General features: G+C 40.2%; 1 protein-coding gene across 2 annotated transcripts; it reads left to right on the plus strand.

The window, feature by feature from the left end:
* The first annotated feature begins 1031 nt into the window (after nt 1-1031).
* Nucleotides 1032-18908, plus strand: map2k7 (mitogen-activated protein kinase kinase 7). Of its 2 annotated transcripts, XM_034129352.1 has the most exons (12): nt 1032-1212; nt 2996-3043; nt 6213-6357; nt 6990-7056; nt 8213-8326; nt 9344-9463; nt 9705-9812; nt 10754-10933; nt 11055-11135; nt 11485-11627; nt 12098-12143; nt 12270-18908. In XM_034129352.1, the coding sequence occupies exons 1-12, from the start codon at nt 1089-1091 to the stop codon at nt 12411-12413; spliced, it is 1320 nt and encodes a 439-aa protein (XP_033985243.1). In that variant the 5' UTR covers nt 1032-1088; the 3' UTR covers nt 12414-18908. The 2 variants fall into 2 exon arrangements, with proteins under 2 accessions (XP_033985243.1, XP_033985244.1); XM_034129353.1 differs by lacking the exon at nt 2996-3043 and having other exon boundaries at nt 1033-1212.
* The last annotated feature ends 3486 nt before the right edge of the window (nt 18909-22394 follow it).

The following is a 22394-nucleotide window of genomic DNA, read 5'->3' on the forward strand; positions in this document are numbered from 1 at the left end:
TAAATCAATATCATTCAGGGGTATTGAGTCGTAATATGTGCATATCCTGTCATCCTTTTTCCAAAATGTAAATTTGTATAACTTTGACCATAAATTCATCTTTTGATTATTTGTTAGATTAAATGATAACTGTCGAGTCTTTAAAAATGTAACATAGTTTATCAAAACTTGAGAACACATAAACCAGATCCAATGTTAGTGTCTCTTTGAATTGCTTGTTTTGTCAAGTGAAAATCTAAGGTCCAAAAGTAATTGATTTAAAACTAAATAAAATGGCTCAATCAGCAAATCCTTACATTGGATAATAGAAGCGTGTGCTTATTAGTTATTATGATGATTAGTTTTCTGATCAATAGTCCACCAATCTCTTTAATCATGTAAAACATGACCGTTATACAAATGTAATAGTATACTGATTTCAACAATATAGCCCTAATTCAAACAAAAGTTGACCTCACAGTTGGACAACCTTGCTTTAGTAATCAAATGTAAGAGATCACTCTTGGCTATTTAATAGCAAAACACATACATCAGAGAAATATTTTACTAAATGATTATTCCCTTATGTGACAGCAGACATACTCTCGGCTACCGGACGGCCTTTATCACATGTTTTCGGTTGGAGCTTGGGTTGTAATGGCAAAAATATTTTTGTTTATAAAATGTCAATTCATGTTCCAGGTTATGATTTGTATGCATGTCTGACACCTGCAGCCTAAGGTCAATAATTTACTTTTATAAAGCTCAACAATAAGGTTGACATTATTGAGAAAATAATTGTATGTTTAATAGTTTACAGTTCCTTGGTAACTAAGCAAACTCAATCTTATGTTTGAGTACCATGTGATGTAGTTCAATAAGTAAGTACATGATATTCCTCCTCAATAATCATATCCGTACGAAATAAATTGGTAAATGACTATTCATTTGATCAGAGAGTTTAGTGTGCGTGTGCGTGTGTGCGTGTGTGTGTGTGTGCGTGTGCGTGTGCGTGCGCGTGCGTGTGTATGTGTATGTCCAGTCTGCCTGCCTGCCGGAGAGGGAGTCGAGAGCGCTGCTGGGAACTACATGGTGCTCAATTTTTCAAGATGTCGTCGCTGGAAAAGAGGCTGTCGCGAATCGAGGAGAAACTAAAGCAAGAAAATGAAGAAGCTCGCAGGAGAATCGACCTTAACATCGAGATGAGTCCGCAGAGATCACGTCCGAGGCCGAGTGAGTATCCACCGGGGAGCACCGGGGTGTCGGTAACGGGCAGAATAGCAGGGGGAAAGATCGGAGAGGCGGAGGGAGGAGGGGGTGTTATGCTGCTACATGCTAACAGGCTAGCTACATAAACAAACACCGACTCAGCTCAGTTGTTTGATTTTACCATCGAATCACTTACTTAACAAGTAGGACAATTTCTATAGTGAGTGAGGCAAAATAAAATCACAAATAAAGCGGTGTCATCAAATGTCTCGCTGGCAGTCACGTCCCGAAATCTGCTCTGACTGTCCTGTCAAACAAGCTAGGCTAACAAGCTAGCAATATGAGTGATAGTCGGTGGCAGGGCCCATCGTCAAATCTGATGTAGTGTTCACCCTCGTTGTGAAATATAATGGAGATGCCATTTATCTGTAGTGTATCTGAAGTTTCACGTTATTATTATTATTATTATTATTATTAAGAAGCGTGTTTGCTTGTGTCTCCTGCGGCAAAGTCAGTTTTCAGTGGCAGTTTTGACCCTTGACGAAACAGACGCTAATGTGTGGGAGCTATCAGTTCTGTTAGCTAACGTTCTACAGACGTTACCAGGCGTTGGTTATGTCTTTATGCTTTATAAACTACTTCTTACATATGGTGGTTGAATTTTAGTCTGCTACAGACTTATTGTCATAAAACCCTTTACAGTTGTCAGTACATATGAGTTTTGTAAGATATGGTGAAACTGTAATGTTGGGCCCTGAGAAGAAAATCATCAAATCAAATCAAACTTTATTTATTTAGCATTTCTCATACACAAATGTAACTCAAAGTGCTTCACAAACCAAAAGCATAGCCAATTTAGAAAAAATTGTAACAATACTATCTCCCCCTTCTCAGGTATATCCAGAGTAGCAGCTTTGTGATTAAAAAAGAACACTTAATACCAACGCAGGACTGAATCAAACAGGAATCAAATATTAAAAAATAATACAATTTAAATTGAATAATAATAAAATACAATTCTGTTAAAAACCAAATTAAAAAGGTGGGTCTTGACTTTGCTCTTAAAAGTATGACAGTCAGGTATTCTGGGAGGCTGTTCCACAATCATGATCTGTAATAATAGAAAGAAGGCTCACTGTGGGTCTTTGTCTTAGAGAGAGCTTTAAAAAAAACAATGAAAATCTCTTTAGACAGCCCGGCTCGTTCAGTGCTGCAACATCATGCCTGCACTGACATGTTACACCAAAACAAACTCTGTGGCAACATATTGGACTTTAGAAACAGCTTGTCACCGATATCAGAAACCCTGTTCGCTCGCTGACTGTTTTAAAGATCATTCTTTCCTACAGATCACTTGTCTATTCATGAGGTTGAAGAGACATTGGCCACAAATCAGCTTTTGTGCCTTTTGTTTGAAATGTGTTTTTTAGAGGTTACTTTAGCTTTCAATTTTTGAAACTTCTCAAAAAGAAGAAGTGTTGCCTTTTAATCCAAGCCATATAATTATTCTCCTATGCCAAAAAGGAGTAATGCCTCAATACCGTCTGATTTAGTTAATCGGATAACAGCCATTATATGACCAAACCACATAAAAACATTTTCGGGGGAAAAAAAAGTCAGATGTGTTCGTGTGAAGAGAACACGGAACTCATACAAGTCAGAATGTATTTTTCCGTGTATTTGTATAATTTTTCGAGAGATGTGTGTGTGTGTGTGTATGCTTGTGTGTGTATGTGTGTGTCTGATCGTGTTAGTCGTACAGTGCAGTAATTTGCGTGTGTGTGTATATTTTCTTTCCTCTGTCTAGTCATCGTGATCCAGCTCAGTCCTGCTCCAGCCCCTTCCCAGCGTGCAGGTATCATTCAATCCATCGCTCTCTCTGCCACTGCACCTCTCTCTCTCTCTCTCTCCCCCAACACCTCTGTCCCCCGTTTCACCTCCCATCCCCTCCTCCCTTATCTTTCTTATTTTGTTAACCTATCAGAGAAGAACACAGGCCATCCAGCTCCTTACATTTTGCCCAGTTAAGTTTAGCTCCATATTTTAACTCCTGCCATTAATAGGCTCTCAATACTGCTCTTCACTTACTGCAATTACTCATGTGTCTTCTTTACACTGTCTTAAAGACTGTGAGAAATGCCTGAACAAATTACTATAATAGTCAATTAACTCTCTCTAGCTAATCTAGATGTACATCTCAAATGTGTGTAGAAGTACAACAACGATAAATTAAATACGTGGATCACAAAGGCCCATAAGTACATCTGCCTGATAAGTTTAAACATTTGACTGGTTTTACATTTCTTGAATGTTAGAAAATACATTGACAACAGTGTCTGACGTTTCAATAAGACCTTCTGCTAACGGGTTGAAGCTAAATCTATGTCTGTGAAACCAGTTCTGATATTTTAGCCGAGCAGTTATTTACACCTCCCCTCTAATCACGTCCTCTCTATCTTTCCATTCTGACTCCTCTCTCTCACGTGAGTCTGTGCCAGTGGCAGGGCAGTGTTGGTGTGTGTTGATGTCCACAGTGTGTGGACGTGTGGACGTGCATCAGATAATTAACCCTTGTTTTGCTGGAGGCAGAGATCATGGTGCATGTAGCTTTTCTGCACGACACAATGTTTTGGGTTGTGTTTCGTCCGACACAGTCTCTAATCCAGCATCCCCACTGGTCCGTCTGCAGGAGTGAACACTGCTCTCTCTCTCTCTCTCTCTCTCTCTCTGTGTGTTCTGTGTGTGGAGCCTGAAGACTTCCTGTCGGAGTCTGACTGACTGACTGTCTGACTTCCAGCTTAGTCTGTGCTATGCAGTTTTGGCCGAAGTTCTCCTCTCTCTCTCTGTTTGATGTTGTTTGTCTCTTATTCATCCTCTGGCATCCCCCCTTGCGCCTCCTCCCTTTTTGCAGCAGCACTGTGTGAGCTGGAGGCGGTGCAGCAGTGCCTGCGAGTATTTGTGTGTTTGTTCGTCTCCTTGTCTGTCTGCCCGTCTGTCCTCACATCCGTTCATCTGGAGCCAGCCGAACTATGGAGATGCAATCTGTGCCAAAGACTGCCTGGGTCCTTCTTCCTCCCCATACTAACCCCTCCTCTCCTTCACTAACTGATTCTCCCCTTACAGGCGCATCCCTCCACAGGTGACTCATGGATATAAAACACCTGCTGGTTTTCTCAGAAGAGATGCCAGCCTTCTACTACAAACATACTGTTAATCATATTAATATTAATAATAGCTGCATGGTCCTCTTAGGGTTTGCAAATGGGTTCCAAATGTTTAAAAAGTTGCTGTTGTGAAATTGATGATAATGAATGAAAACTAAACTTCTTAATCCCACTCCTTAAATACATAGTCAGACGCTGTTTTCTAAATGGCATACTTTTCTTTTTTACTTTCGAAATATTTCACAGCTTCCCTGACAGAGCATGTACTGTCGCAATTAGTATGTTGACAGTTTGGACATTTCTTCATAACATTGTCCTTCTAATATATCCCCTTCACAAAGGATTGCGAGTCAGAATAGACAGAAAAGCATGCCAGATTCCGTACTGCAAAATGATGCAATATGGCTTCCTGGTATTTTTTGCTTCTTGGATTTAACATACTATGTATTGGGACTTCACTTTTTCAAGGATACTAAAAAGTATGCTACTATGGGTTATGGAACGCACACATACAGTAGTCTTTTAATTTGGTTGCATGACAGGTCTGTGCTATCATCACTTTAGATTGTATTCCTGAAATTCTTTGACATCACAATTTGGAAATGAGTCCGTGCTTGCACGTACACCTGATATACAAGGTCAGCTGAGTCTTAACTTGTCCTTGAATGAACGAGTTAGACCTACAGGGCTGGAAGCATGTTGCAACAGCTAGTCAATATGGCGTCTTGTTTATCAAATAGTTTAGTGGAATCAGTCAATGTTGATGTTAAGTCAAACTGCAGTTTATTACAATCTGGGTTGTATTTTCATTACTTAGGCTGTCAGTTCTGTTAGTTATGATAACGTTATGCTCACCAAAGATACATCTATTTGAAATGATTACCCAAACTGTAGGTTGTAAACATCGAGCACATTTCCCAGATTGACTAGCTGGGTTAACTTTGACAAATTGTTTGACACACACCAAGTTTTCTTGTACAGTGATGGATAATTATAAATATTACGGTTGCGCTCACTTTGGATTTCAAATCCATGTGGTTGATTACAACTGAAGCCCTGTACTGTTTTCCTTATTGGTCTTTTCTTTGTATTTTTGCCGCCATCTGAGATCTCAGCAGTCCTTTTCGTGTGTACAGTGCATAACGTAAGCCAAGGCTGCAGCTGATGAACAAAACCCAAGTATTAATAAACCGTAGTTTTCCTTTAAAAGTGAACTGTTGGCATCCACATCCCCAAAACTGTACCTCCCAAGCTGTGGGCTAACCCTGTGCTCTCTCCCCTGCCTGAGAATGGTGTTGCTTTTGCTGTGAGATAACCGTCCTGTTTGTTTTAACATTAGGTCGGGACATCAGCGAAATAAAAACAAAGCTGTAACCTCGGGGAAATGAAAACAAGTCAAGTTCATATGCTGGTTAAATCCTACCCAGGGTGTAGATAGCAGGGCTGTAGTGAAAGAACACTTTGACCCTGCAAAGGCCAGTTTCCCTGGCTGTCTCATGGGAACCCTTTTTCACTTGATACTACACAGGATATGATCATTCCAAAGGATTTCTCAATCACTTTCAATTGTGCAAAAAACAACCTGAAGCCCAGATTTTCAAAATGGAAATGCAAAGTAAATTTAAACACTGAAATGTGTTGAACAAAGCAAATAAAACACCAATAATAACACATTACCTCCTTCTCTATTTGGGCAAGACCTCTTTATGCCACTAAAATGAGGCAGTCAGTAAACGCATGAATAAACTAAGTCGTTTACACCTTCTGGCATGCTGGCCTCGGGTGCAAAACGCACTGTACCACTCGCTCCATTTTCCTGTCTGTTTCTAATGTGTCATGTCCCCCCCCCCCCCCCCCCAGCGCTCCAGCTGCCATTGGCCAACGATGGAGGCAGCCGCTCCTCGTCTTCAGAGAGCTCCCCTCAGCACCACCCGTACCCCAGCCGCCCGCGACACATGCTCACGCTGCCCACCCCTCCCTACGCCCTGCAGAAGAGCTTAGAGAAGTATGTGCACACGTGATGATGTTCATCTGATTAATTACTACCTAGAAACTGAAGTTTTTAGTCTAAAATGACTGTTTATGCAGCATCGGTAAATGCCTTTTTTTTCTAGGAATAAAACGGTATATAATTCAAAGACTTACTGCTGTTGTGAGACGTTGGTTAACATGTGATTACATTTACATTTTATTTTTGTTTTCTGAATAAAATACTTAACTGGGAAAGTGATTAGTACAATTATTATTAGCAATGACTTCAGCCAGTCTTACTGTTAAGTCACAACTATCTGGTTGAAAATAATTATGAAGAAATATTTAGTACAGAGGAATTATAAATATAAACATAAAGAGACAAAACAGAGTTACAGTGATCTCACATAATACAAACAAGATCGTCACATGAACAACATTAAAAGTGGAAAGTGAGCCGGACAAAAGGTCATCTAAAGAAAAGCAGGTTGTGTTACATATGTACATCTACACTTGTGTGTGTGTGGGTTTAAAGTGTGTACAGAAATACACACAGCATCCATTTGTGAGTCAGAAGCCTCTCTTAGGTTGCTGTGGGAGTTTTACACTGAAACATACTTACTGTAGCTTCTGCACCCTCTCACGTGGTGTCTTTTGTCTCCACAGTGCAGAGATAGACCAGAAATTGCAGGAGATCATGAAACAGACGGGCTACCTGAAGATCGACGGCACGGTGAGATGTGACACATATTGACTTTCTCTAGTCTGAACATTTTGAATTCCCAACACGTTGTTAAATACATAACTGAAAACCAGGGTGAGAGATCATCAGGCAGGTGATACATGGTTATGGCCAGCAAATCTTCCACCAGAAAAACAACTTAGACGTGCTAGTACATTGGATGTATTTTATTTGACCTATTTTGTTCTCCAAAAACTATTAAAAACACATTAATGTGCCACACTGTTGCACGGGGTAACATGTTCCTTCTACTGTGTACTGTGGACATTTATTATGACTCAGTCCCGCATACAGTAGTAGTCCAACCTGCTCCTGTAAAAACTCCCAAAAGCAGTTAATGTGTATTATTCCACAGCTGAAAAAAGTCCCCAACAAATGTTACTTCTATTTGACTTTAGATTTGAGTCACATTTGCTACAAACTACAGTTACCAGTTTTTAATGTCTATGGACCTCAGAGACAAACCAGGTCAAGGTCAAAGCCCTATAAAAGCAAACATCCATACCAGACTACTGAAGTGTCTTTGAGGAGAGCAGAGAATCTCTATGAAGGGAAACAACAGCCCCTGGCATTTTGCTTCTCCTTTACAATAAACAGATTATTATGAAAACAGTTTGGATGGGTATTTGTTTATGTCTAACAAGATCAAATTGAGATTAGCTATGGCTCGGCCTCAATTCTTTATGTTTGTTTTCCTCCCTCTTCTAGCCTTCAAGTCCCGTTTCACAGTCAGTGCCTGTCAGGGTTTGAAGATGCCCGAGAACATGATTTACTCCTGATTGTTGTTACTTATTCTCATTAGCTCAGAGGGGTTTCTTCGTCAATTGCTTGACCAATCGTCACTCATTTCAGTCACAAATAATCAGTCACAAATAATTAGTTAGAAATATATTTATCTTCCCGCTGTGTCATGGTATTCTTAGGCGTGACCAATGGGGGAGCAGCTTAATTACACATCAAAACATTTGTGACTAAATTGCCCAGAGGAGTTTGCTGTTGCCTTACGAAGCAGAAAATCTGAATTGGCCTCTCATCTGTTTTCAGCTCGGGGATATTGCAAAGAGACAACATTTACATTTGAACCAGTAAATCAAAATGTAGCATAATCTAAAGACTTATTTCTCTCTGTTTCTTTGCCCGTCCACAGCGGTATCCAGCAGAGGTGACAGACCTGATCAGTGAGGGGGAGATCGGCAGTGGGACCTGCGGACAAGTCTTCAAAGTACGATTCAAGAAGACCGCCCATGTCATCGCTGTGAAAGTAAGACCCTGCACTCTGTTTACACGACACATTCATCAGGACTTGCTTCTTATTTGTTTAAACAGAACAAACGTACAGAGAGATGATTTGAACCCTCCACTTTTCTGTGAAATTAAATCTCCTAGGTTAAGATTTAATATTTCCCCATGGCAAAAGTGTTATGGCTATAGGGTCCCATTACCTACAGCTGTTGAGATTGATTGTCAATTTGCGATGTACAAATGTATATGTGTCAAAATCTAGACAGGAAATGTTAACAAGAGAACAATTATTTAATAATACAGATACAGAGAGGCACACAAAATAGGACATATCTTTATATTACCTAATGTAAATGTGATTTCCATTTTGAAGCTTTTTTAATTAGGTGAATTTGATGGGAGCTGGTAACAGCTTCCAACCAGTGTAAACTCTGTACAGAACTACTTTTTTCATTCACACAATTAATCCTTAGCATTCTTTGGAAGCTGCTGGTGTTACTATTGTATTTAAGCTGTGCAAAACAAATTGAAAGATGGATTTCCTAATAAATGACAGCACCCCTCGCACAATTTTAATTTAGACAGGTAGCCAGTGTCATTAAACATGCCATACGTCTTCTTTACATGAGCAATTTATAGTTATTTTTAGTTATTTATGCTTTACTAATGATGTCAAATTGACAATATGAGGAAACAAATTGTAATGAGTGCACTGGTTATGTCTTAGCTTAAGGCCTATTTTCAAAATGCAACCAAAAAGGTCCCTAAAGATGAACTCTAAAACACCAGTAAACGTGAATAAAATTCAGCAGGAGCGCGATGCTAACCCCGGCTTAGCTCTCTGACTTCCCGTTGTGTTTTGATTGTGGCTAATTTCCCAACACGGTGGCACTAATACCCTCACATAACAGCCCTCCTTAATGAAGAGACGTCTTAATTATAGCCCACTGAGCTGTTTAACAACCAGGCAGTCAGCTCACCAGAGGGGTCTTTGTTTTGTCATTTTCTAATGGCTTGTTTCTGTGTGTGTCACCAGCAAATGCGCCGTACAGGAAACAAAGATGAGAACAAGAGGATCCTGATGGACCTGGACGTGGTGCTGAAGAGTCACGACTGCCCTTACATCATCCAGTGCTATGGCGCCATAGTTACCAACGTGGGTGTCCCCAAAATACATTTCAGTGTTTATTCTTAACAACAAATAGTAGGACAGGAGGAATCGGAGCACTTCCACTGCTAAATGCAGTCTCCCCAAACAAACTGGAGCCTCTGGTTTATTTTTATATTTGCATGCAATCTGACTCCTTTTACCCCCGTGCCCCCTCCTCAACTGAACCACTAAAAGGTGAATGTGTCAATGTGTTTGGTAAATGTGTTTAAATGATGTGTGTGTACAGACGGATGTCTTCATTGCCATGGAGCTGATGGGAACGTGTGCTGAGAAGCTGAAGAAGAGAATCCAGGGCCCCATGCCGGAGCGCATCCTCGGGAAGATGACGGTAGCAGTAAGTGGAAAAACACACACACTCCCACACACTCCCACGCAGATGAAACATTCACACAATGTACTTTAATTTCACTATTCAAGTATTTTCCAATACAGAAAAACATAGAACCACATTTTTCATTTTAATCGTTTATTTGAACCGGGACAATGCACATTGATGAACACTTTCAAACTAAATAATGCTTACAAGTGTAAATTAGCCGGATATTTAGCTTTGAGCTAATTTCCATCCGTAGTCCCGTCACATACAACATATAAGAACATGACATTTATATACATAGCAAAAATAAATCCATGATATGCAAAAGAGCATGAGCAGCATACAAGCATTTACCACATGGCAGTACAATGTAGCAGCTACGAAATATAAAGTGCAAGAGAAGATACAAGTGCTACATAAAGTGCGAGAGGAGATACCCCTGTGTTAAAGTGCATTTAGCGGTGATTACACGTCTGTTTGTTGCTCAACCATTCTTTGAGTTGTCCTTTAAAACTATTGAGAGTGGGACAATCCCGTATCTCAGTTGGGAGGCTATTCCAGAAAGAGCTGCCTTTAATGGAGAGGACATTTTGTCCAAAGGTTGTCCGTCTATGGTGGACTTCACAGTCTCCTCAAGACATAACATTGTCTTATATTTTGAGCAGGTTTGATGTTATTAATTTGTTATTAATTGATGTTGCAGGGGTTTGTTCACATAGCACTTGCTACTTAATGAAGACACTTGCTCGTTGTGTACCTTTGAGCCCTTAGCTTAGTTAGATGATTTGTATGAGTTTGGCTATGTCTGTCTGTCTGAAACTAGAGTTAGGGTAAGGGTTAGCGTGATGCCTCGTGATTGGATTTATTTTGTAACCTCTGTATGAACACTGCAGATGAGAAAGTGCAACACTGCTCACCTGTTCTGTTCTAATGTGTTGTGCTGTGTGTTTCTTCTCCAGATAGTGAAGGCGTTGCTGTACCTGAAAGACAAACACGGTGTCATCCACCGGGACGTGAAGCCCTCCAACATCCTCCTGGACGATAAAGGTCAGATCAAACTGTGTGACTTCGGCATCAGCGGACGCCTCGTCGACTCCAAAGCCAAGACCCGCAGCGCCGGCTGTGCTGCCTACATGGCGGTGAGTCAAAACTCACACACACTGCTCTTAAGACACAACAAGTGTCTCTAACATTAAGTTTATCACATCCTGTCCATCACAAAACTGAAATATGATAACACCTGTTCTGGTGTTCCTGCAGCCTGAGAGAATAGACCCTCCAGATCCCACCAAACCTGACTATGACATCCGAGCAGACGTGTGGAGCCTTGGCATCTCTCTGGTAAAGCTTTTCTCATTTTATTACAATAAAATAAAATAAAAGTACTTGCCCTTAAAATTGGAGCTGGTACTTTTTCCTCCAGTTTATTGGATTCAAATGACATGTATTTAAAAATGTTGTAAAACATTTAAGCATGTCAATGTACGAAATAAGCAACACATCTAAAAACCATGCATATTGAACAATTCATTGTGAATGACTACTTTCTCTACCTTATTATTTGTTGGCAAGTGTTACCTTTTATTATGTTTTGGTATAAATGATATCCCTGTGTGGAACTCATTATAGGCATAAAGGAATAGGTGCTGCTGCTTCATTGTGGATGTTAACGGCTCTGTGTGTCCTGTAGGTGGAGCTGGCCACGGGACAGTTTCCCTACAAGAACTGTAAGACAGACTTTGAGGTTCTGACCAAAGTGCTGCAGGAAGACCCTCCTCTGCTGCCCCTCGGCATGGGCTTCTCCCTCGACTTCCAGTCCTTCGTCAAAGACTGGTGAGTACAGATCCCACTCTTTAACTCATTTGAACTCTCAGGTCATCAGGTGGTGGTTTTATAACTGAACACATAATTACATCCAGAACTGGAGAAGGTGCTTATAGATTATTTGATCTTGTCCTCTGTTCACTGTAATAAACAATATTGCATTTGACATTCTGTTCTTGTATATATCATATTCTATTTATGTGTATAAAAGACTTTATGCACTATCTTTTCTTTTTGTATTTTATTATATAACTATGTGGCATTGTTGGAGGAGCTCGGGTCATACGTTTTTCATTGCCGTTTCTACACTAGCTTATGTGCATATGACATCAAAACCTTTGAATCTTGAATCTAAACGACAACAAAACAGTCCTGCCTTGAACAGGTTCTGTAAAGACACTTGCCTTTCCTTCCAAATATGTCATGTGTATTTAAAACCTCTTATTGAAGCTTCACTTTATTTGTGTGTCTTTCCACAGCCTCACAAAGGATCACAGAAAAAGGCCAAAATACCACACGCTGCTGGTAAGAGACTCGTCATAATGAGCAACAAACATTTTGCTGAGATTCACCCAAATGACAAAATGGTTCAATGTGACTAAACCCCCTCCTCCCCCCCCCCCTCTGTATCTCCTCGTGTTCCTCATCCAGGAGCATAGTTTCATCCGGCGTTACGAGGTGGTGGACGTGGACGTGGCCGGCTGGTTCCAGGCGGTGATGGACCGCACCGAGTCGCCCCGCAGCAGCCAGTGTTACAGCCACCAGCACCAGCTCCACTCGCTCTTCAGTAGGTAGCCTAGCCCAGCCCGGCTCAGTCTGCCCTAGTCTAGCCCAGCGTTAGCAGCTAAGCCTAGCGTTAGACCCAGCCTGTCCATTTGTCCACCAGAGACCCTGAAGAGCCCACAGAGGGGGGGCGGAGCCTCGATGGAGGGATGGACGGACAGATGACACAGGTGTTCTGTTTCTCAGTGTGTTGAATCTGGACAGGCAGACATGGGAAGGGGGGGGGGGGGAAGAGAAAACGATGTGCACACTGTAGTTAGCTTCATTTGTTTACACACTGTCTCGTCACACTATCATTACGTCACAGCATAGTGTGTGTTATAGCCACACACTTGCATACAAACTGTGTTCCTACATGTCCTCCACGTGTCATTTAGTTTCTCACCTACATGTCTTCAGCATCGATCCAAGCCGTTGGAACAGAGTAGTCACTACACTGGAACAAAGCATCTGCTACATTAGCAAACATGAATCTTTCTTGTGCAAAAACCTTTCTGAGGACACATAAATGTCCCGTGCAATTATGATTCTTCAGGTTTCTATTATCACACATTCTCAGGCTGAATCTGTTTGTGTGTGCGCGTGTGTGTATGGATGGATATCAAGACACAGTCACTGGTTGTTTTCAAAAGTGAGATTATATCTACTAGCCATTTATTCACATTCACACTACAGCTGTTACACTCGCGCCATAATAAATTCATCTGTTAGCGGTGCTTCATTTTAACATGTTAAGTATAGTAACTTTCATTCATTTTGATATGAGTAATGTTTAGGTTACCCGTATCATGTATTTAGAAGCTGCACAATTGGGAAAAACACAATGAAAAATACTTACAAAAAAATTAGTGTTGCATTCTAGCTTTGTAGAGAAGGAGTTGGTTTGGTTTTGTGTTTAGAATAACATAGCTAAACTAAAAGAGATGGAGGGATGCTAAGAAGAGAAACAACGAGTGAGAAAGGGATTCTTTCTAGTAGTGTGGGAGAGAGAAGCAGAGAAAGTGGAAGAAGGAGGGAGTTGTACTCTTGGTTGTTTGAATAACTGTTAGAGAAAGGAGGGAGAGGTTAGGAGCTTATCTTGTACAAAGAGGTAGATGTTAAAACCTGTGGAGCATTTTCTTACTCTGAGTTTGTCTACCTCTTCCTCTCTGTCGGCCTCTGCTGTTTAGTGTGACGTAGTGCTCCACAGGGTGACCAGACCAAAGGCTGCATGTAGGTTGTTGTTGTTGGTGGAGGCCAAAAGATTTAGACCTGCTCCTGCAAACATTTCAGAAACCAGAGAGACACATCTTTATGAAGCATGCTAGTGCTGTTTTTAGAACCTAGAGCAGGGGTCTCAAAGCCTCAGATCCAGTCAAGCTGCCCACATGTTGAGAGTTGATTCTTAAATATAGGTGTTTGGTCTTATAGCTGCTTTTTGCCTTCATAGTCTTTTAGTTTTAAAGATTGTTTTCCCAGGATTGCAAATAAGGATTTATTCAGTATCTCTGAATCACTAAGCTTTACTTTACTTTAATAATTCAGTCAAACAGTTATTTCCAAATCCTTGTTATCTTTTAAAACAAAGAAAAGCAGTTCATCTTGAATTCTGGCAATACTGAAACCAGAAAACCTTCAGAAATGTTTCTTTAATTATTTAAATGGTTTTAGAATATGTTTGTCATCGACCGACTAATTGATTAATCAAGTAGTCCCTAACAACCTGTCATAGGCTAAGACCAATGGCACGCAGGCGTTCAGCGCTGCAGTGCTGTTAGCATTTATGCAGAAAGCTTGGAGAAGCGTCCCTGCCAGACGGGAAACTGAACTTTGAGACCCCTGAACTAGAAGATTGTAAAGATAAAATTGACTGTGTCCAGCTCACCTGAACAGGTCCATGTGTTTGAAACTGAGATGTGTAGATGTACACATTTTGAGTGCAGGTCTTCAGAGACTGACTGACTAGAGTCCTTTTGACGGGCAACAGCCGAAACCTGCTAGATATGCAGACTCGGACTCAGAAAACCAAATCACTGCTAGACACGGAGAAGTGCGAAATGGCGACGATAGAGAGAGGAAAAGTGAAGTATGAGGGAGGGAGAGAGAGAGATGATGTCAAGATATCAGAAAAGGAGAGGGAGAGCTAAACGTCAGGAAAACGAGAGGAGGCGATGGAGTGTGGTGAGAAGTAGACGGGGAGATTTAAGGAAGTTGGATTGGAAGTTGGGAATAGTCAGAGACAAACTGGAGGTGGAGGACAGGAAGTAAGTGTGAATAAGGAGAGAGGAAACATGAGGGGAAACAGGCTAGCTGGTTATTGTAAAAAGCTTTCATGGTGTTACACCAACCTACCAATTATGATTTTAGCGAGTGAGTTAGCGTGTTGTGTTTATGATGTTTACCGTTGAAACAATGTTATTTATTTACATTGCTACTGCTGCTACTTTTTATTGCTTTAGACGCTGCTGTCACTTCTTTTCCCCAAAGGACAAATACTTTATTCTTTTTTTGAAGCCAAATAAGTAAAATAATGCAATGTCAACACGTGTTACCAAATACAGAGAAAGTCTGAAGAGAGAGAAAGCAAGTGGGAGAGGGAGAAGAAGAGAAAGTGTGGGAGGTTGGATTTATAAAAAGTACTAACTAACACAAAATATTAACATCACCTCAAATGTAGCTCTATGTGTAATGGAAGTAGTTAATCCTTTATTTCCTGACGTCACACTAAACTGTACAGTTTATCATTAGAGGGGAGGTCTGTCTGTCCAGATGCTTTGTGTCCTGTCCCCCCGTCCCTCCATCTGTCCACAGGTCGCCTGCAGGCTTGACAACATGACAGTTCACACCAAAGGTGTCAAAACTCAACGTAAATACAAAAGCGTGTAATTGTTATGACTATTGTTATTGACCTTATAATTGATTACTCTCTGCTATGATATATATATGAAATCTCTCTATAGCTAGTGGGAGAGGGGGGGGCGGGGCGCTGTACTGTAGTAGTGCTGAGTGTGTGTGTGTTATGCTGTACAGGGGGAGACTGGTGCACTTATTTAAAACAGAGGCCCATCTCATCTGATGCTCACTTTAAATCTAAATGATGAACATGCATTTAGGTGAAACACCAAAACTGATCTATCCATACAGTGTCTATATCTATATAAGCTAATATCAGCCTGGCCAATTATAGCGTTTCTATATTATCCATGATGATCATCAGGGATACTTTTTAAATTTAGAAATTCTCCCTCCAGTTCCAGAGAAGACATACTACTACTGATGAGTAAACTAAAACTAAATATATTGAAAAACACAGTGTCCCTTTAATTACAGCTGGAAGAGTGTAAAAATGATCCGTTAACCGCATTATCTCCAGGTTAAGCCCTGACCTGACCCGTTAATATAGGTATTGCGATTAAACACACTTACTGCGTTTTAATCGAACCCTCTAGAATGATTGATATTTACTCTGGTTAGATTAGGGAGAATTTACCCTTTTTGCCCGATACCACTGTCAAGGATGGTGATTGAGAGTTTCAGGGCAGGCAGTCCTTCACAATATGGCTGCTGATTATGCTTAATAAAATTAGCTGATCCAGTTGTTAAACATCCTGCACCATTATTTTAATTTGACATATCTCTAGAAAAACAACATATTTCATGTTGTCTGTCCACATTTTGTTAATTTTTACACGTGCCTATGAATTAACATAAATGTATGTTATTCCCGTTACACACATGTTTGCAGATACCCCACCAGATGCAGGACTGTAGTATTGGTTATTCTGGTGATTAACCATGAGCCAACTTCGTAATACAAGTTAACCTGTGTTAACCCGTGATGCACATACTTTGCGAGCTAATATTCTAAGACCTGGAACTTATCTAGCTTGCTAGCTTGTCTAAAACTCTATATCCTAAACTCTGTACGTGTGTCTGAACACGGAGCAGCACCCAGTCTCCTGCTGTGCTTTGTTATTAAGCTGATGTTTATTTTGCTAAAACACACACACTCACTCTTCCGTTCTGTTTGTGTGCATTTCCATGCAAACACCATCACAACACCTCTGTGAAACCAGTCAAGGCAGGTGTGCTCAGAATGGCTGTCCATGTGTCTGTGTGTGAGGAAACATCTGTAACACACACACATCAAATGTATAAAGTCATCCCATTCTCCACAGCAATGCTGGCTCCTGCCAATAGTGGCTTTATGTGTATTTTAGTTTACCAGAGGTGTATCAAAACAGTGTGTGTGTTTGTTGTGAAACCATCTGTAAGTAAACCAAATATCATTTTCACTATGCAGTCATTCAAACCATGTCAGCTTGCTCCCATGGGGGGAGAAATCCTCCTGTTCATTCACAGATTTACGAACAAACTGGAGTTAGCCACAGTGATTTTTTGTTTTTGAGCCCCTCCCCCTCACAGTGTGATTTAAACGGCGCCTTCAGCTAAAGAGTAGAGGGAGAGCGAGAGATGTGTTTTGAATGAGCTGACAAATATTTAAGGATTGTATTTGGGTCGGGGAGGGACGCAGGGTTAGACTGGGGTTTGTAGTTTTGGGGGAGATACAGATCAATGCTGTAAAGTATATCAATTGCATGTTATTGTCTCCGTTGTAACTGCCATTGTTTTTGTTTTCTTTCTACGACAACGGTGGGTTTGGGCGGGGATGCACAAAACTTTATCCTTATTTATAATTTTTACGCATATTTACGTATGTTTGTTTTTAAAATGTTGAATTATTGTGTATTTAGAAAAATACACATTTTTAGTTGGTTTTTTTGCCTTTTTAAAAAAAGAAATGTTTGCAATATATATTTTTTTTCACTTTGGACCCGTGGTGGAGCAGGAGCTGTGTCATTATTAGCAGAAAGTGTTTGTTAGAGATCGTCCTGTTTCCCCTCACCCTGTGCCGTGTGTGTTTCTTTCAGTTAGCCGCGTGTGAGTTTTGTCTACCAAAAGTCTTTATCCATGGTGATCATTATTATTAGCTTTTATTTTTTGTCCATTGTTGTTTTTTATTATGATTACTGTTTTTATTATTATTATTTTTGTTATTATTATTATTATTATTATTCAGGGCAAAGATGACACCAAATTGAACAAAGAAATAAATGGGTGATCCCAGACAGTGCAGAGCTTCTTTTACTGGCGAGGTGGAGCAATGGTTCCTCACCGTTACGCTGTAGTGTCTGCCACCGTATTGAAACCGCCACGTAAAGACAACCTCTGAGCTGAAAGTCTAATAGTATTTTTTTATTATTATTATATATTGTTTTCCTTTGATCAGATATCATGATCGTTTTATTTCTTGTAACCCCAGTTTGGGTCATAAATGGTGTGCTGTTATTTAATTTCTTTATTTTTCCCTCTCATCCCTGCCCACTGCTTTTTGATTTTTTTATTCTATTTCATGATTTTTTTATTCATTCTGGTTTGATGCTGTAGTGTTGAGCTGATTGGTCGAACACCAGAGCTTATTTTTTCTTTCCTAATGCTGAGACTCGTGACTGATGTTGCACTTGTGATGGGTTTTATTTTTGTTTTTGTTTTGCGTTGCAGATTTGGGATTGTTGTGCAGGAGAATATCGGGTGTTTTCCTTATTTTCTTTAAGTCACAGCAGTTATTTTATCAATCATAGATCTGTGACACAGAGCAAGAAAATGATTCAACAGTGTATTTTTCTCACTGATATTTATTTATTGGTCATTTGTATGGTTTTTTTGGTTTGTTTTATTTTGATGTATTGCTTTTTTGTGGAGGGCAAACAGGACTCAAGGTAGAGGAGTTTTACATTGTGTACAAAAAGCTAAATATTGTATTCAAGCATCACACTAACGTACAGTCTAGAGTAACAGGTAAAGTAGAAGCCTGCAGCACAGTGAGGTGCTTCTGTTTCTGGCTTTACTGTGACTGTCAGACTTTGTTTACTGTTTACCCTCTCAGAAGGCACAAACAAACTGGTTTAAAGAAGCCACAGCATGGTGTATTTGAACTGTAGTGCTTTGCTAATAACTCACAGTTAAAGCTTGTATTGTTTGAAACGTTGATGGTTTTTAATCTGAATGCCAGATACAAAGCACACTAGATTTGTGTTTTTAAGTTTATGGTATTCCAGCTGATGATAACTGCTATGATAGTGGACGGATTGGCTTGTTATTAACCTGCACTCCCTGCTTTGAAACATCTTTGAGGTTTGATGCTTGGTTTTTCCTAAATGCAGTCTAGATAGCATGATGCTAGTTCGCAGGGTGGGGGGAGGATTGACTTCAGTCTCCACTGTTGCAGTTCAAAGGCTCCTTTAAGTACGACACCGTGGATTTATTTACAGTTGTATCATCGAAACAGCTTTGCTGCCCGTTTCTCTTTTCGTTTTGTTTTTTGGCTGTATTTTATCCCCCCCCCTCCCCCCAGTCTCATTTCAAACAGAATAAATGCCATTATATTGTGAATACCTCAGGATTTTTTTGGAGAAAAAAAAACAATAAAACACCTAAAAATCAAATAAATAAAAACTCATAAAAATGCGATGTGTCATGTTTTCCTTTTTTTTTTATTGTCTTGTCAAGCAAGAGGGACAGAAAAATAGACAGGCATACATATTTATATATAGTTAGATAGACAGATAACGCACTGAAATTGGTTATTTCATTTAAAATCTCATTAAATGGTATTATTTACATAGATTTATTTGAATTTGCCTTTTAACCACACATTTTTTTTTAACTGCCTTTTATGGGGGAACACTGACTATATAAGTATAATCAATTATACAACAGTTTTAACAGACTCTGCAGCCAACCTAGTAACAAATAAACATATAGATTTCACATACTTACTGTAGACCTTTATATTTTCTGAAGTTTTATTCCATATACAACACTAAACATGCAGCTCGAAATTGCTCGAAACGTGGACACTCTTCAGCTTGTAATTCACAGTTTCATCCACAACAGGCTGCCCTTCTCATTCAGGTTGGTGTCACAGAAAAAGCATATATGAAAAACATCTAATCCCTCCATTACACCTTTTTTTAAATCTGCTGTCACTAATACATCTTATAGTATTTTGCAGCAGGTGTGATGGATGGAGTGGATTTGGAAGGCCAGTTTAGGTTTGTGAGTGTCTCTGAATTTACCTCAACAATATTCTTCCTTCAATCCACCAAACCCACGCAGGCCGATGTGCTCCAACACGTTGAAATAACCCCCCATTCTGCACTTTCACCCTGACTGACATCTACCACAACTATCTGCATGACATGACATGACCTGATTCTGCTGTCACTCCTCTGTAAACTTACAAAACATGAGAAGCATATTCTAACTATCTTAAAACATATTTTCACACTGTTGATGTGTGTTTTATTGTGCAGAAAGTAATATGATCTCTTACAATAAGGCTCTCTGAGAGTTTCCCTGTCCTGGAGCGAGCTGCAGGAAGCTATTTAAATGTGAGGTGGTGTAACAACAGAAATGAACCAACAAGAAGAATGACATGACTCAATCAGCTCTGAATAGACGCTTTGTTTTTCTTTTCACAAGAAAATGCAATCATACTGTTTGCTAACTGAGATATACACTGACCTAGCCATATGGAAACTGACAAGTGAAATAAAGTCAGAAAACTTTCAAGGTAATTATCCATGGTCTAGATGTCGTTTACCTTGTTAACCTTGCAAATGCATGGAATATCAACGACTTTTTAAAATATTAACTAACTTTTAATTGTTTAAAAAACTAAATGAGGGTTCTTTAATACTCTGAGCCAGACAGCTTCAGTTGAGTTTTATTTCTATCTATATTCTGAAGGTTTTTACAGAAAAGCATGCAAATTAGCACACATATTTAATGAGACACTGTTTATTTTTAATAATTAAACAATCAGTTTCAGATAACTTGTAATAAAAAATATATATATAATGTAGGAAATCAACAGAAATGGTTTCATGGTTGTATCTACTAGTTTTTGTTATGTTTACACTGTTGCCTGTTGTGTCTCCCCCAAAAGTATTCCTCCTCTTCATACAAAGTTCAAATTTAAATATGATGTTATTATCTCAATAACCAAAATGTTGTATTTCAGTATAATGTACCTGTCTGGTATGTAAACCTTGTATGTTAACAAGTTTGTTTTGATATCTCCCTGGAACAAAGAGCTGCATCAGTGCTTTGAATGAAGGGACAATAGGTGTGTGTACAGGGCTGTCCCTGGCCAACTGGAGGCCCCACGCAAAGTTATATGATGAGGCCCTCTGTTTCGCGAGCGTCGTCGACGGACGGACGGACGGACGGGGTGCTAGTGGGGCCTGGGGACACCACACCAATTGCGCCGCATAAGCGCATAGGTGCCTGTAGGGAGGGACGGCTCTGTGTATGTATATAATACTGAGGTATTTCATTGCCTAAAGTCATAAAACACAGTGTATGTACACACCTTGTAACACTCACTGTGTGTGTCCTTGCTCAGTTTCATTCATGCTGCGACATGCTGCGGCAACATTTCCATATCAGCTCATCTTTGATGTGTGACAGATTTGAAACAGCAGGAGGACGGGGCTGTGGGTAATGACGGTGTTTGAAAAGAAACTTTACACCACGGAGGAAACACAACAATAGAGCACGCCTCCCTCCACCGCTCTGCTCTTTCTGGAGATCTGAGTCTTACTCTGGTTCCTCTCTATGACCATATATGGTAGGAAATTAAACCAAAAGCTCATTGGTGGAACAGAGACAACATGGTAGACATTTTGCACTTGTTTGGGTCATGTTGTGTTTTGTTGACAAGTAAATATAATTTACTATGAAACTTGTTTTTTACAGATGCAATAGCAGAAGTAAAGCAGTGCCCTGCTGAAAAGACCAGCCTGACCAGCCAGAAGATATTAGGCTGGAATTATTGGCTGGTTTAGAGGGGTTTTGGACACTTTAGCTGGCCAGGATGGCTGGTTTAGCTGGTGTAGCTGGCACCAGCTACACCAGCTAAACCAGCCATCCTGGCCAGCTAAAAAACCCAGCATACCAGCATGGTTCAAGACCAGCCTGGCCAGCCTGGCCAGCCTGGCCACCTTGTCCAGCCTGGTAAACCAACTAAACCAGCCTAACACCAGCTAAAACCAGCAACCATCTTAAGCTGGTCTATGCTGTTTTTTTCAGCAGGGTGTAAGGCATTGTATTCCCATGCTTGCATTAACATGAACCTACTGACTATCCTCTAAAACATTTAAAAACAGTTATTAGGAATAATGCTTTAATGTCATTTTGGCTTCATTGTTCCTTGTCTCTACAGACAATTTTGTGTAAAATGTCCCCCTCAGACACATATAGGCAGGGCCCCACCCCTGCTCCTGTTGCAGGTACAGACGAGGCTCTGCATTCCTAACACCACCCACACACACACACACACACACACACGCACACACACACACACACACACACACACACACACACACACACACACACAGCTAATCAGTGACTCTTATCTCAACTAATAAACACTTTACTTACTCTTATTTTAATCCTCTAGAAAAGGTGGCTTTTCTTTTTCATAAGGCTTCCAGGAAAATCTGAAAGTATAAATGTATAAAACTGTTAACCGATAGCAATGAATATCTTAAAGGTAGGGTAGGTAAGTTTGAGAAACCGGCTCGAGATCGCTAGAATTTGAAAATACACAACCGGAGAAAATCTGCCACTTCCTTACAGAGCCCCTCCTCCAACACACACGAACGCGCACATGACCAATGAGGGCACGAGATAAGTTTGTGCACAGATGGAAGGCTGACAGACAGGTAGGCCATCCAGTTATTTTAGCCGGCCCGGCTAAAATGATTGGTCGTACTTTTTACAGTATTACGGCTTCCACAGATGACATTTTTTTATGGATTTTTTGTCAAAGCACTTAAGATATTCATTGCTATCGGGATGTTAAGAGCATTCCATGGAATATAACAAAAAGTGTATCTCGAGCCGGTTTCTCAAACTTACCTACCCTACCTTTAAGTGCTTTGACAA

The sequence above is a fragment of the Trematomus bernacchii genome, unplaced genomic scaffold (genome assembly GCF_902827165.1).
Source record: "Trematomus bernacchii unplaced genomic scaffold, fTreBer1.1, whole genome shotgun sequence".
In the NCBI taxonomy this organism is placed as follows: domain Eukaryota; kingdom Metazoa; phylum Chordata; class Actinopteri; order Perciformes; family Nototheniidae; genus Trematomus; species Trematomus bernacchii.